This window comes from Coregonus clupeaformis, chromosome 30 (assembly GCF_020615455.1).
Source record: "Coregonus clupeaformis isolate EN_2021a chromosome 30, ASM2061545v1, whole genome shotgun sequence".
Lineage (NCBI taxonomy): Eukaryota > Metazoa > Chordata > Actinopteri > Salmoniformes > Salmonidae > Coregonus > Coregonus clupeaformis.
The window spans coordinates 1,813,942-1,829,743 of NC_059221.1; the positions used below are offsets into that span (position 1 = coordinate 1,813,942).

General features: G+C 40.5%; 2 protein-coding genes across 7 annotated transcripts; both read left to right on the forward strand.

The window, feature by feature from the left end:
• Positions 1–2,114: 2,114 nt before the first annotated feature.
• Positions 2,115–7,226, forward strand: LOC121545471 (mRNA export factor-like). Of its 6 annotated transcripts, none has more exons than XM_041856013.2 (13): positions 2,115–2,203; positions 2,529–2,647; positions 2,779–2,883; positions 3,009–3,101; positions 3,188–3,274; positions 3,426–3,512; positions 3,933–4,004; positions 5,497–5,625; positions 5,879–5,985; positions 6,087–6,162; positions 6,282–6,476; positions 6,599–6,684; positions 6,867–7,226. In XM_041856013.2, coding segments are annotated over exons 2-13 (1,119 nt in total). In that variant the 5' UTR covers positions 2,115–2,203; positions 2,529–2,566; the 3' UTR covers positions 6,868–7,226. The 6 variants fall into 6 exon arrangements, with proteins under 6 accessions (XP_041711947.1, XP_041711949.1, XP_041711948.1 ...); XM_041856015.2 differs by having other exon boundaries at positions 2,125–2,202; positions 2,502–2,647; XM_041856014.2 differs by having other exon boundaries at positions 2,128–2,216; positions 2,504–2,647.
• Positions 7,227–8,106: 880 nt separating this feature from the next.
• LOC121545472 (serine/arginine-rich splicing factor 6) lies at positions 8,107–15,723 on the forward strand. Its single transcript, XM_041856019.1, has 6 exons — positions 8,107–8,293; positions 12,368–12,528; positions 13,726–13,850; positions 14,275–14,477; positions 14,587–14,664; positions 14,758–15,723. Exons 1-6 carry the CDS (start codon positions 8,187–8,189, stop codon positions 15,095–15,097), a joined length of 1,014 nt encoding a protein of 337 aa, XP_041711953.1. The 5' UTR covers positions 8,107–8,186; the 3' UTR covers positions 15,098–15,723.
• The last annotated feature ends 79 nt before the right edge of the window (positions 15,724–15,802 follow it).

The following is a 15,802-nucleotide window of genomic DNA, read 5'->3' on the forward strand; positions in this document are numbered from 1 at the left end:
TTTCATGAAAAGAGTCAGTTAACCATTTTTTCTCACGCGACTTATTTTTAGCTCCTTCCTTGAAACAATTATCACGTAATCCGATGGATTAAGTCTCACACATATACGACCTTATACAATTATTTGCTAAACTTATTTGCAAAGTTCTAGCAAATCCCCAGTCGTATACGCTACTCCCGACTCATCTATCTCACACGATGATAATTATCTCCCTGTTTATACTGTTACACTGCATCCCATACAATGACAATATTAACTAGTTTACATTGGTGATGGCCATTCACCCCATGTCATTTCGGACTAGTTTATTTTTGTAATAGCTATTTACTTAGGGTCATTTTCGGACCCTCCCCAGTCGTAATAATTATTACCTCCTTTGAGATTTTGGTAACTATTGTCTGCCCTTTACAAGAATTCCTATTCTTATACAAGTTCAAATCATTTCACCAAAATCCATGAATAAAAATTACTGACCTTTTCCTTGCAGTTTGGATTTAAATGCTTTTTCAAACTCGTTAACGTCTTTATCGTTCATAAGAGTAATCACCGGCCTGTTTATAACCTTAACGTCGAAGGCCAGGACTATTCTCCACGGATGCAATCACCCGGCCGTGCACGGATTCGGTGTCCTTAGAACGATAAAGACGTATTTAAGATCCGGCTCGAAGGACCAATCTGTCATGTGAATTTCTATCTCTAATTCAACCTAAGCTTGAATCATTACCAGAGGTTGTAAGGCTCTGATTTTAATCATCAATGATTCAAGGTCCACAACCCACAAGTATTATCTGTATATTTATTCATGGAGAGCTCTGGCGCCAAAAACACATACATACTGTTTTTATACCTCTTGACAAACAAAGGCACTATGCTCCTCCCACCTTTAGGTGGCTTTCTTAAACAGTTTCCGCCTTCCCCTTCACCCTTGAATGTTTAGTACCGCCCCCTCTGTTAGTGGGTTGACACTACATGATAATTCTAACATTTATACTGTATTTGGGGTGAAATCCTTTAGTCATTATTCTTAAAATCCAAATTAATCTAACACATGTACCCTTTTCAAACGGCCAAGCTGTACTCTAATGGTTACACATCCACCATAGCTGCTGGAACTGTGTTGAAAAGAACTGCGAAAATAAAATGTTCAAAGCAGTACATTTTCGGCAGGATAGTGTAAAAAGGTTAATGGAGCGTCAGTTTATTTTTTAGCTTGTCTACCCTCTACTGCTTTTACAGGCTTATCTGAGATCTTCATACTTCATCATAGCAGACTGTCAGAAGGATGTTTAAGCCTTGAGACATGGATTGTGTATGTGTGCCATTCAGAGGGTGAATGGGCAAGACAAAAGATTTAAGTGCCTTTGAACTGGTATGGTAGTAGGTTCCAGGTGCACCGGTTTGTGTGAAGAACTGCAAAGCTGCTGGGATTTTCACGCTCAACAGTTTCCTGTGTGTATCAAGAATGGTCCACCACCCAAAGGACACCCAGACAAATTGACAACCGTGGGAAGCATTGGAGTCAACATGGGCCAGCATCCCTGTGGAATGCTTTCGACACCTTTGTAGAGTCCATGCCCCAACGAACTGAGGCTGTTCTGAGGGCAAAAAGGAGGGGGGTGCAACTCAATTTGAGGAAAAATATTATTCTGAGCAGGCACCTGGGATGTAAGAGGTTGTTGATTTCAAATAATAAACCAGAACTTACAAGCTATTCACAGGGTATCAAAGCAACTCCTGATTTGTTCAAAAAAGCATATACAAAGTCTATTTCAAATTATTTTAAACCTGATTTTTACAATAACAACACAAATATTCAACTTTCTTGCATCACTGTTTCATTTTTAAGAGAATGTGTTGTTTGGTTTGCCTTATTGATTATCTTGAATAGGTAACACCAAAATAAATGTTTATCGTGCAACTAATCCTTGAAAGTGTGTCAAAATCGTTTTATATCAAAACGGGAGTAATTTTGAACGTAATTCTAAGTAACCAGATATCACCTGCGATTCAGATCGAACTACTTTTTACATGTCAAACACGTATTTCATTGTGAGATGAGATTATCTGCGCAGCGCGTCTGCAATAAAGACTACCTGGAACGGACCCTAAATTGCCGACATGTGCAGTGAATGCACTTCCTTTTCCGCTCACCGCGCTGCGTTTTCTTCTTCGACTAAGCTTCTTCTCAACGTAAAAAAAAAAGGTAAACAAAATTGGTATGTACACATTTGAAGCTACTGCATTTCACTGGGACAAAACTAAGCTATTTAGTGTCACAGCATCGGTTGATATGAGGATTGGGTGCAGATGTATTGCTTGCTAAGTGAGCAACATGATAATGGTTTATGAGTAACCTCCATTCATTTAGCTATATCACTAAAGCCCAACAATAGCTAAATCTATTGCCACAATTTGACAACCGCTAGCTGTCTTATGTTATTATAGTTTATGTATACTATCACTAATGCATGTAAAGGTTAATTGAATAACCACGTTATTGTAGTGCTGTCCATTCTGTACCATTTAAGGTTACTAACCGCGTGTTGGCTCAAGTCAATCCGACATCATGAGCTTGTTCGGGGCCAGCACTGGCTTTGGCGCGGGGGGATTCGGAGCGGCAACTACGGACACCCACAACCCAATGAAGGTAGCTAGCTAGCTAATAACATTCCCTATCTGTAACCTGCTTAATTATCAATATTTTTTTACTATTAGAACTTGTTCTGAGAGGTGTAATTCAAATGTATTTGATTTTGAATGATGTGTTATCTCATATAGGATGTGGAAGTAACCTCACCCCCAGATGACAGCATCAGTTGCTTGGCGTTCAGTCCCCCTGCCATGCCAGGGAACTTCTTGATAGGGGGGTCCTGGGCCAATGATGTGAGTCAAGTCGTCATGTTCCACTTAAAGTGCCCACTTCAGACATATGCCTTTTTTGTTGCTATGAGTCTAAAACCCATTCACTTTGTAACAACACATGTGACTGTTTTCTTACATTTTTCCAGGTGAGGTGTTGGGAGGTACAGGACAACGGGCAGACAGTCCCCAAAGCCCAGCAGATGCACACGGGTCCAGTCCTTGATGTCTGCTGGAGCGAAGTATTGCCCCCTCACATCACACATCTTTACCAACCAAATTAGGTGTTTGAATGAAACTTGACTTATTCGTTACCTTGCTCTTTTAGGACGGTAGCAAGGTTTTCACTGCGTCTTGTGACAAGACTGCCAAAATGTGGGACCTCAACAGCAACCAGGCAATACAGATCGCACAGGTAAATATTTCAGGCTATGAACACTGTTTTCAGGGTTAATTTTCAATTGTTAGTTTCATCACCTCTTTGTGCTTCCCTTGAATACATTATGACAAGTTCTGTTGACACTAGATCATATTAGAAATGGTCTTTGATTTGTGTTTCCACTTAGCATGATGCTCCTATTAGAACAGTCCACTGGATCAAAGCCCCCAACTACAACTGCATCATGACAGGTAGCTGGGACAAAACTCTGAAGGTAAGAAAAATGATTGGGATTGGGAACAATCCTTGTTCCAAAATGATGAACTATTTTATATAATAGTTATTATGTAGTTATATAGCATATTAAAGGAATAGAGCCAAACAGTCCTTTATCCCAGCGGCAGTAAGGCTCCTGAATGACAATCACTAGTAGGTCCAGCGGGCTGGCTTACAGTTGACATTGTTGTTGGCAGTGTACTGATGTGAAAAGTGTATATTGTGTACAGTTGAATCATGAATCCCCCATGAATTGCACTGTTTCTATTATCGTTGTGTGTATTGTCTGTATTTGTCCATTGTATGCTTGATGATATGTTTAATGTAAACAAAATGTTCCTATTGTGATCATAAAGTCATTATCTTAGTTATACTTTAATAGTTAATTTACTCCCTTGTTTGATTTCCTCTGCTGTAGTTCTGGGACACCCGCTCGCCCAACCCAATCTTGTCTCTGCAGTTGCCGGAGAGGTGCTACTGTGCAGACGTGGTGAGGACCTAGTGCTAAAGCTCCAGTGGTTCATATTCTTTAAGTGTTTTTCTATAATAGCTCTGAATAGCGAGGACTGAATAGCGTTCAGCAGAGTTAAATGTTTCCCAAAAAATTGCTTAAAGTTTGCTGTCCTGGGGCCTCATTTATAAACCGTGCGTACGCACAAAATATACCCCAAAATGTGCATGCGCCAGTTTTACCACAAAAGTTGGTATTTATAAAAACTGAACTGAACGTGAGAATGTCCTTTCCTCCACGCAAACTTAGACTATGCATACACACATCTTCTAGTGGTTTAAGTATTGCAAGCAGGAAAGTAGGCCTGTGCAAATGGGGGATATGGTGACACGCTTATTCATAAAAACATAATAACAAGATGCTGCCATTTTCTGTTAGTGAGAAGATTGAATATCAAGTGTGTTTTATTTTTGGATTCTAAAATAATTACATAATTATTTTATTTTCATAACCAATTCAGAATAAGTTACTCAACTTTTCTGGCTGTGATGGGTTCATATTCCTGAAGTAGCCATACAACAAATGACCATGCGCATATCTCATTTAATTGGGTCTATGTAAATAGATATGCTATGTATTTCAAAGTTTTGCTGTATGTGATCCCATATGCAGCGTGGTTTATAGCCTACAAACGAATGTAACAGGTGAACATCGAGACAGTTGATCTTTTACTTTGAAGTATGTATGCTACTACCTTATGCCTTAGTTTTCTCTTTCAGAAACGGTCACAGTCCTTTGCCAAATACAGCATAAATTACTGCAATTTTTTAAAACTTTCTGCCAACACAGTAAATAGACAAGTAGTTTAAGTAAAATATTTGACAGTATGGGTAAGCTACAGTATTGCTGTGTGATAGGCTTATGATGTCATGCTCCTATTTAACCTCAGAGCCTATATCAAGGCAGGACATAGAAACACAATAATCTATTGATAAACAAAATATTGAAGTGTGGGCTGAAGCCTACTTTTAAATTGTTTCCAATATACAATCAATCTTGCAGAATGCGCAGACGGGCACTCGCTATAAGCAGCATGTTTAGTTTGAAAAAGTGATTGCAAAATAGCAAAACTTTCTGCCCACACCTCTACAGAAATGTGATCAAATATGCCATTGCTCTTTCTTTTACAAACTGCCGTGGCCTAATTCCAATAGTGATGAATGATACAGCAAATAAAGGGCGTTGTTGTCACCCTAAAAGGTGAATGGAGGCTGTTTTCCGGGCTGAGTTTTAATACTCGTTCACGTGTGCACAGTTTTACGACAGGTCTGATTTATAACGGGAATCATGCGTATGTATGGCGTGCACCAAGTTTATAAATCTCCATATTTTTAGACTTACGCATTCTTTTCAGAAATGGCGCACGCAGATATTTAGTGTGAAATTTACGCAACGGTTATAAATGAGGCCTCTGGTTTTATAAGCCATGTGTTGTCATCTCAGCTGATTGGTTCCCTGTTGTTGTTTCCAGGTGTACCCCATGGCAGTGGTAGCTTCTGCAGACCGAGGTTTGATTGTATATCAGCTTGAAAACCAGCCGTCTGAGTTCAGGAGGATAGACTCACCACTCAAACACCAGGTGACTGGTCTCACATACCAGGTGACTTACAGGTCTCCCTAAAATAGTTATTTTGACCTCAATGGGACTTCCTGGATAAATAAAGGTTACATTAAAAAAATATATATATACATTTACTAGACTGTCTACTACTGTGCATACACACACTTTTCTTCCTCACACATATTACACACACCTTTTCAGAGTGTAGATTCCATTGATTATCAATTATTCATGAATAGTTCATGCCTGTGGTGTACAACCTAACAACACCTCTTCCATCTCCCTGTATCAGCACCGCTGCATAGCCATTTTTAAGGACAAACAGAACAAGCCTGCTGGATTTGCTCTCGGGAGCATTGAAGGGCGGGTCGCCATTCACTACATCAACCCCCCTAACCCGTGAGTGCCACAAACCAGGCTTTTCTTTACCAACTGTGAGAAAGACCTTGGCTACCACCCACTGCACCCTACTCACCACACTCTGTGTTTTTGTGTTGTAGAGCCAAGGATAACTTCACCTTTAAGTGCCACAGGTCGAATGGAACCAACACAGCCACACCACAAGATATCTATGCTGTGAGTCCAGCTTGTGCTCTCTCCAACCTGCTTCCATATTAGTTTGGCTACAGTCAGTAGGTAGCATAAGATATTGGGGTGTTTTTCATGCAAACACCTTGCTGTTTCTGATCAAACAGGTAAATGCCATCTCCTTCCACCCTGTCCACGGGACACTGGCGACTGTTGGGTCGGACGGTCGCTTTAGCTTCTGGGATAAAGATGCCCGCACCAAGCTGAAGACCTCGGAGCAGCTGGACCAGCCAATCACAGCATGCTCGTTCAACAACAACGGCAACATCTTTGCCTACGCCTCCAGCTATGATTGGTCAAAGGTAACATTTAGTCTCGTACCTCATGTTATGATAGGTTGATTTAAGACTCATTCTATTCCTTCAAAATGGCCAGGCAATATTTTAAATAAGCTAAATTGATACATCTTTGTGTTAAATCTCAGGGACATGAGTACTACAACCCTCAGAAAAAGAACTACATCTTCCTGCGTAATGCTACTGAGGAGCTGAAACCACGGAACAAGAAATGGTGAGTCAGACTGCCTGTGATTGTCATTTCATCAATCACGTTTGGTCACCTCTATGGTGACCTTTACAAGACATGATTTTCTATGCTCATTAAGAAATGTAAAACCACATGTATAATGGTGGACAGGAAAATACTTGAAAGCAATAGACTTAATGGCTTGTACATTTCTCTCATGTCTCTAGATTTGTCCAGTGTCTCGCCTGTTGTTTGCAAAATGGAGGGTTGTCAAACGCACACGTCATGCCTGCACGACCCTGTTCCTATCCTGTGCCAACACCAATGGTGGAGCTGCTGCTTGCAAAAAAACCAATCACCAGAGGTCTTTCATCTACTTTGCATTGGCCTGGCTACTCTTTCCCAGCCACGGGCATTCCAATAGGGGTTGGAGAGTGACAAGATTATATTGTTTTGTAATATCTGATATTTTATTTTCTATTGTCACGATACCATGATTGCATTTAAAGTAATGTTTTTTTTCTCTGTTACATTGTTGTACAATTTAATGACATTGGAGAATGAAATAAATGAGTAGATAAAGACAAGTTACACTATACGTCTGGTTTTTGCAACACTTTTTTTCATTCTCCTCTTCTACTCTTGCTCATATCCAGTGCAGTGATGCACAATGTTTAGAACAGTAAACAAACAAGAATGCATAGAACATACATTTACATTTTAGTCATTTAGCAGACGCTCTTATCCAGAGCGACTTACAGTTAGTGAGTGCATACATTTTCATACATGTAATATGATTATATTGTATTATGTGCGATTTAGCAGACGCTTTTACCCAAAGCAACTTTATAGTCATGTGTGCACAGAGGGCCAGTATGAAAAATGTATGCACTCACTAATTGTAAGTCGCTCTGGATAAGAGCGTCTGCTAAATGACTAAAATGTCAATTGGATCACAAAAAAAAATACATTTGTTGGCGTGTGTGTGTGTGTGTGTGTAATACGCAGGCGTGATGACATTACATACATGGGCTTCTGTAACTAAACTAAGGATAGTAATTATAATTGAACATGTTGCATTTTTACAATTTTTCATCCATTTTGATTTCTATAAAAATAGATTTCTATAAAATCAATATGTGCAGGTCCCAGTACCTCTAAATTTCCCTTGTCTACAGTAGGCTACTATAATATATAACTAAACTACTCTGTATGATAGACTGAAAAATGCTGCAGGAAATTCAGTTTAGTTCTATATGCTTGAAGACTACAAGCAGAATTTAGAGAGACAGACGGGTTTGGTTTAGATCAGTGTTTCCCAACAGTACACATTTTTATTGTAACCCTGGACAAGCACACCTGATTGAATTTATAGTTGAATGAGGTGTTTGTCAAGGGCTACAACGAAACTATGACCAGATACAGACACCGGAGCGTGAATTCGTGTATTCTCGCGATGGTCCTTTACGTCACAGTCTACATAAAACATTCGATCTCCTCGGCTACTTCTCTTTTGATAACGGTATTTTGTGCGAGGATCAATAATCATGCCTCGCATATATGTTGGAAAACTTAATTATAACGCTCGAGAAAAAGACATTCAAAGATTTTTCAGTGGCTACGGAAAGCTTATGGAAATTGATCTGAAAAATGGGTAAGTTTATCATATCAAGAGAATCAGTTGAACAAAAAATAGCTGGCAAGCTAGCTAATGGTAACTTCATATCCAGTTAGCTACCTACTTGCTTTCGGCTAGCTAGCTTCCCCAAAACATAAGCGAAATACATTCACATTTGCCTTTCAATTGTGTTGATTGCGCATGTAATAGCAATTAGCTAAAGTTAGTGGTTATTACATGCACACATTTGCTTTACTAAAGCATTTAACATGTTTTGTAAAGAAGGCCCCTAGCTAGCTAACGTATTTAGCTGCTAGCTACTACACATCGTGTTCAAAATGGCTGCTTGTTTGGCTGCAGGCAGTTTTTTGGTCGTTACTAGTTATTACAGCCAAAGTCATGAATCCCGCCTATTTCTACAATTGATCTTCTTAAAATGTGATTTTTAAACCTAACCACACTGCTAACCTTATGCCTAACCTTAAACGAAGACCAAAAAGCGAATTGTTTTCATGCATTTTTACAATATAGCCAATTTGGACTTTGTTGCTGTGCTATCTAGTGGAAACCCATTTTTTGTGCAGCCATGTAGCTACCAAATGTTATTTGTCACATGCGCCGAATACATCAGGTGTAGTAGACCTTACAGTGAAATGCTTATTTACAAGCCCTTAACCAACAATTCAGTTTTACGAAAGAATACCAAATAAAATCACCCAAAAAATACAATATAAAATAATACTAAATAAAAGGAACAAATAATGAAAGAGCAGCAGTAAAAAAAAACATAGCGAGGCTATATACAGAGGGTACCAAGTCAATGTGCGGGAGCACCGGTTAGTCGAGTTAATATGTACATGTAGGTAGAGTTATTAAAGTGACTATGCATAGATAAACAGAGTAGCAGCAGCGTAAAGGGGGGGGATGCAAATAGTCTGGGTAGCCATTTGATTAGATGTTCAGGAGTCTTATGGCTTGGGGGTAGAAGCTATTGAGAAGTCTTTTGGACCTAGACTTGGCGCTCCAGTACTGCTTGCAGTGCCGTACCAGAGAGAACAGTCTATGACTAGGGTGGCTGGAGTCTTGACAATTTTTAGGGCTTTCCTCTAACACCGCCTGGTATAGAGGTCCTGGATGGCAGGAAGCTTGGCCCCAGTGATGTACTGGGCCGTACGCATTACCCTCTGTAGTGCCTTGCGGTCTGAGGCCAAGCAGTTGCCATACCAGGCTGTGATGCTCTCGATGGTGCAGCTGTAGAACCTTTTGAGGATCTGAGGACCCATGCCAAATCTTTTCAGTTTCCTTAGGGGGAATAGGTTTTGTCGTGCCCTCTGATGTATATAAACCCTGTATTGCTGATGCTAGGTATTGGCAAATGAGGCTCTGAAGTCACCGGTCGGCCATATTGGCACTTCCCACAAGAAACAGTCCTCCATGTGAATGAATGTAATTCCTACAGTATTACATGTATTAAAGTATTTTTTGTTTTTGTAGGAGAGACTAACATTAGCACTTTTTAAATAATGTATACTTTTATAGGGTGTCCTCCCCACAGGGTGAAATATCACTTCCTTATGTTATAAAATACATTTTACTAAGACAAATATGATTATTCATGTTCTGACTCGTTCTGTGGGGTCTTTCTCTAACACACCATTAACATTATATTCAGTCTGATTTTGTAACCTAATACATCCAATAAAAAGTACTGAGCTCTGACAGCGGTGCAGGTTTCTCAGATTTTACATTTTGTGATCGTCATCTTAGAAGTTGTTTCCGCGAGTCACAAAAATTAGCATGTGCTGAATTAAATGTAAAAGGCATTGAGAATGAAAAGCTTGGTATACACTCAGTGCTCCTTGACATTTCAGAGATGCACTTGTTTTTGTGAAATCTTAGAAAAATAAAAGGAAATTTGAATTAGTATGAAAAGTGTATACTAAAATGTGAAAATACTACATGAAGTCTCAAAATCGATATCCATCTTACCTCTTATGTTAGGGCTGGGCGATATGGGCCAAATGGCATATCACAGTATTTTTACAATTTATGAAAATATTTTATGTTTTTAAATAATAAAAGTTCAAAATTTGCTTTGAGTAGTGCGTGACCCTAGGGCGGCAACACATACATTCCAAGTAAATTAATTCGGTCTTTCTCCATTCTGTTCAATTCATCTTCAACCAAAAATTATTTCCTGCATTTTCATCAATTTCTGCGTTTCCTGCACTCCATTTGAGATCATTTCCACACTGCCACATTGGGTTGCACAATATGGGCAAAAAATCGAGGCCTTATTTTTAACTAAATGTTGCAATTGCGATTTAGATCAAAACACTTGGGTGAACTGTTGGAATCATGGAAATAGAATGTTTATTCTAATTCTATAGTTAGAATATAAATAATAGTGGCCACTTTGAACGACAACGAATGAAAATGCCATTGAGTAGTTATTGTGACAGGGTAGGAACCAAAATGTTGGGCAGTGTTTCCTAGGGGACCCTATAATCTTTGGCTACATTAAATGTTTCTTCATGTAGCCAACATATTTATGCTTCGCCTATTCCTCTTTGATTTAGAAGATACTGTTGCACAAACAACATGCTGATTAAGGCCTGCTAAAACTTGCATAGAAAATAAACTAGCTGTTTGTAGACGTAAGAAACAAACTGTAATTATGGAACGCTTTATATTAAGAAGCAAAGTGGAAACAACATCGTTGTCATCAACATTGTTGCATGTGATGCATTGACCATGCAGACTGAACACAAGTTTTTCGTGGTCAAGCAACAACAAATGCGCTCCTAGAGTGACCGGGGCATGGCTAGACCTGTGTGGAAAGCGGCATGGAGAGAAGGAGAGGGGTGACTCGAGTAGAGGTGTAAACTATAAAATGGACGTTATACATGGCATATCACATTTAAAAAAACAAAAACATTCAAATACCATTTATAACATAGAAGGTAAAGTAAAAACTCAAACCGGTACCTGCATCGATACCGGTGTATATAGTAAAATACAGCCTTACTATATATTGTTTTATGTCCTGCGGATTCGAAGAAGAAAGATGCAAGTTCAACGGGGAAGTGAGCCTGTCAGGTAGCCAGTAGCCTTAATTCTTGCACAGAATTCAGCCTAGCTGTTGCAATGCAATTTTTCAGATTTTTTACCACTATTTTTTATTTTATTTTGGCCCAATGACTTTTGAACAGATTGAGGTTTGGACCATTGGTTTTCTTAGAGGAATATCTACATAATTAACACATTATTTTACCCATTGGTCAAGAGGCATTTTTGATTGGACACCCTATACTGCAGGGGTTGCGTTAGTTGAGAAATATGCATTTTCTAAACGCAGACAATCAAAAAATGTGCTTCAATAGTGATCAGGGAGGTGCAACTTTAGTTATCCTTCACAGAAAACGTTAGTGCAACAAATTCGGCAGATAATAGCTTCATTTTCATCAGATGACTACAGAAGTGCAACGCTATTTGGCTAGCAGCCACGAGTAAATGAGCGTACAATGAAAAGGCAGTCATTTTTGCAAAATCGATGCATGGCCATCATATTTCTGTTTATCATAAAAAGAATGCAGCCAGCGACATTTCCTAATGTTTTGCTTCAAGTTAATCTCAAATTTTACCGTAGAAAAGTAGGATATACCGAGAAATGCCCGTTGGTGAATTCTCATCCGAGTGGAGAAGTGCAACTGAAGCACAAAATCAGTCTGATGCAGAGCAGAAATTACAATAGGAAGCATTATAGATCTGCATTTACAAAACGCACCAAGATAGTTCTGCGTTAACGCAACCCCTGTACTTTAAGGAAAAAGTTTTGATATATCACATAATATAATTTAAAAGTATGCATTAAGGTGTCTCTAATAGAATAAATGTTGCCTTTTTACAATGGTGGGGGAGTGCCAAGATGGAGGCGTGGTGGCTTCAAAACAGCGGCCCTTGTGACATCTTTAGTGTGTATATAAATCATTGGTAGCTACCTTAAAATTAGTTAGCTTATTAGCTAGCTAGTAGCTGATAAGTGCCTTCAAACTCATTGGTTTGGCATTTTTATTTATTGCCAGCTTATTTAACTTTTTTATCTTTTAGATATGGCTTTGTAGAGTTTGAGGACAATCGCGATGCGGACGACGCAGTGTATGAACTGAATGGCAAGGAGTTGTGCGGGGAGCGCGTGACCGTGGAACATGCCCGAGGACCGCGGCGTGACCGAGATGGATATGGTGGTGGTGGCGGGGGTGGTGGTCGCAGTAAGTGCAATGTTTTTAAATTTTCCCTATGCCCTTTTCCCAATGGGTCAAGGAGATGTGAATGTGGACCGTACACACACAGACCTGTGATCCTGAAGTGGAGTTTGACATAGCTCGCCAATACTCAATGATGTCACAATTGCCATTGTGTCACCATTGAGTATGGTACAAGTTTGACCCAACTCAGAGCAGACATCAGATTACTGCTACTGATTGTTTAGGTGTAGTGAAACCATGTTTCCAGTGTTTTCTTCCTGGTGGAATTGTAAACCCCAATAAACAACTGTATTTACTTAATAAGAAATCACGACTTTGTCACCATATAGCCCAGCTGTACCGTTAAATACCATTACATGTGAATTGTATTTTGCGTTTTGATTTAAACATTAACAAAGTCCTTGATGTTTCAATTTGAAAGAGTCCAGCTGCGGGCTGAGTCCATTGAGGCTAAGATGACTGCCTGTCCCGTTTGGCCTTGGCTTTCACCTTACAATGTGTGTGTGACCTATGCCCCTTGACCCTTGGCTGACCTAACCGGAAGCCTTGACGACATCATCCTTTTTCCAATAGACCAGGGGTGATGGTGAGGATTCCCATTGGTTTCTATGTTGAAAGAATAAGTGGGACGGCTTTAAGTCAACATGTTACCGCTCGCTGTAAGCAGGCAAAGCAACTGCATTGTCCCCAGTTTGACAACCGGTTAGGCTAAGTCATGGGGAAAAACTTTTGTAGAGTTATGTCAGTTGGCACTCTTGCAAAATGTGATGCAAGTTTTTGACAGAGACTTTGTGGAAGCCTCCATTTGTCTTTCAGGATTCAAGGGTTTGTAAGAAGAACATCACTGTCCATTTGTTTGTACTGCTAAAGATTTGCAGTTAGTAAGACTGGCTGTATGTTGCTGATAACAGATGCAGTGGTGTTCTTTGCACAGCAGTGAACTACTTCAGAGGCTGTACAGTGAAGAGAATAAAAACTGACAGCCACTAAGCCAACAAATGCCACGGCTTTAATACCTCAGTCACTTTATTAGGTTTGTCTTGAGATTGGGTCCAGATGGACATCTCACAGGACCTATATTAAACATTACCACACCTTTTATCCTGGTAGTTGCATTCTCTGTTTATGGTCTGATCCACTAAGTGAAATGCCTATATGCCACTCTGTTTTGCTGACTATTTGTGTCTTGTCATTTGAAAGGTAGTAGTGGTTACAGCAGCAGCAGAAGCCGCACTGGCAGGGATAAGTACGGGCCACCCGTCCGTACGGAGTACCGACTGATTGTTGAGAATCTGTCCAGCCGCTGCAGCTGGCAGGATCTGAAGGTGAGTTGAGGGGACAACTATGTTTAAGCAGTAAGGCCCGTGGCAGTATTGCCAATATGCCACACCTAAGGGCTGTTCTTAGGCACGACGCAAAGCATATTGCCTGGATACAGTCCTTTAGCAGTGGTATATTGTCCATAACCCACAGACCCGCAAGGGGCCTTAATGCTATTATAAACCGGTTACCAACATAAATATAACTGTAAACAAGTAGGTTTGCGTCAACCGTGGTATATTGTCTGATGTACACAGAGCTGAAATGTTGTTTGAGACAATCAGCATTCAGGACCCAAACTACCTGGTTTATAATTATAGGTGAGGGACAGGTACTGAAGATGAACTGCCAGTTGCTATCCATGGTAGGCCATTTGGTTCAGAAAAATGAGGGTAATATTCAGCAGTGACTTTGCCTTGTCCCCTACAGGATTTCATGCGCCAGGCTGGAGAGGTCACGTATGCCGACGCCCATAAGGAGCGTACCAATGAGGGTGTCATCGAGTTCGGCTCGCGTTCGGACATGAGAAGGGCCCTAGACAAGCTGGACGGCACAGACATCAACGGGAGGAAGATCCGCCTGGTGGAGGAAAAGTCCCGCCGCCGACGCTCCTACTCCGGCAGTCGGTCCAGGTGAGGTTCTACACACCGCTCTGCTCTTTATGAGTAGTTGAATCCAGTGTGTCCTCACACATAGCCATCCCTTTAATGAGACATTTGTATTCTTGTTACCCCCCTGCAGGTCTCGCAGCAGACGTCGCTCTCGTAGCAGGAGCCGCAGGAGCAGTCGCTCCAGGAGTAACTCCAGATCCCGCTCCCGGTAAAATGGCCCTCCTGTCTTAGAGAATTATGGTTTAGATTAGTCAATATGGGTACAACAAAGATTATAAACAATTCTGTCAACCCCATGCAGATCCCATTCTCGCAACAAGAGACGCCACTCCAAGTCTGCAAGGAAGTCTCGTTCCCACTCTCGCACCCGCAAATCCAGATCCCGTTCCAACAAAAGCAAGTCCCGTTCCAAGAGCTGCTCAAAGGTGAAATCCGAGCGGGATTCCCGCAGCCACTCCAAGGAGAAGTCTGCCAGCAAGAAGTCCCGTAGCCGCTCAGCGTCTCCCATGGAAAATGGGAAGGAGGAGCGTTCCTCTCGCTCCCCTTCCCCAGCAGCTGACCGTCCCTCCAAGTCTCCGGACAAGCGTTCGGTCTCCCACTCCAAATCCCGCTCCAGGTCAAGATCAGCGTCCCGAGATTAAAGGCTTCATCCACATGTTCCCCATTTGCGCAACTGGTGATATAGGACCAGCTCCTATTTAATTTGACAGATCAATCGCAGCACCAGGTGCATCAAGGCTTGCTCAGTCTTAATCAGTGCTATCCTTGACACTTAAAAATCAAAACTACTAGCTTGATTTTGTATTATACATGGCATGAGAACGATTTAGTCATGTTTATTGTGGGGGAGTGCACGTCGTAGATTACAGCTATTGATTCGTTTTGTGTTCATTGTACATAGAGGAGCTTGTCTGAAGGGCTTTGTGTTTAAAACAAGCCAGGCCTTTTCATTAATATCCTTTTAGTTCTTGTTAGTCTTCCTCCCTATCTGCTTTTGCTTACCTCAGAGTGGTGTTTTGAGTTGATTTTTCATTTTTATGATATGTCATTTCACCTATTGAGCCTAAGTGTGTTTTTTGACCCCCTCTCAAGATGTACTGTATGTGTGCAAACAATTTGTAGACAGGCAGAGTTTTGGCATTGTATGAACAGATTTACCATTGACGGTGGTACAGATTACACCCTCTCCACATAAGAATCAGTTCTGATTACATGTAACATGCCCATTTTTTTATTGTACATTTAATTAAAAGTTCATATGAAAATGTTTGGGTTGTGTTTTGTTATTTCTCCAATGATGACACAGCTTTGCTTTAACATATTTGGGCCCAAAACTACAGAAACAA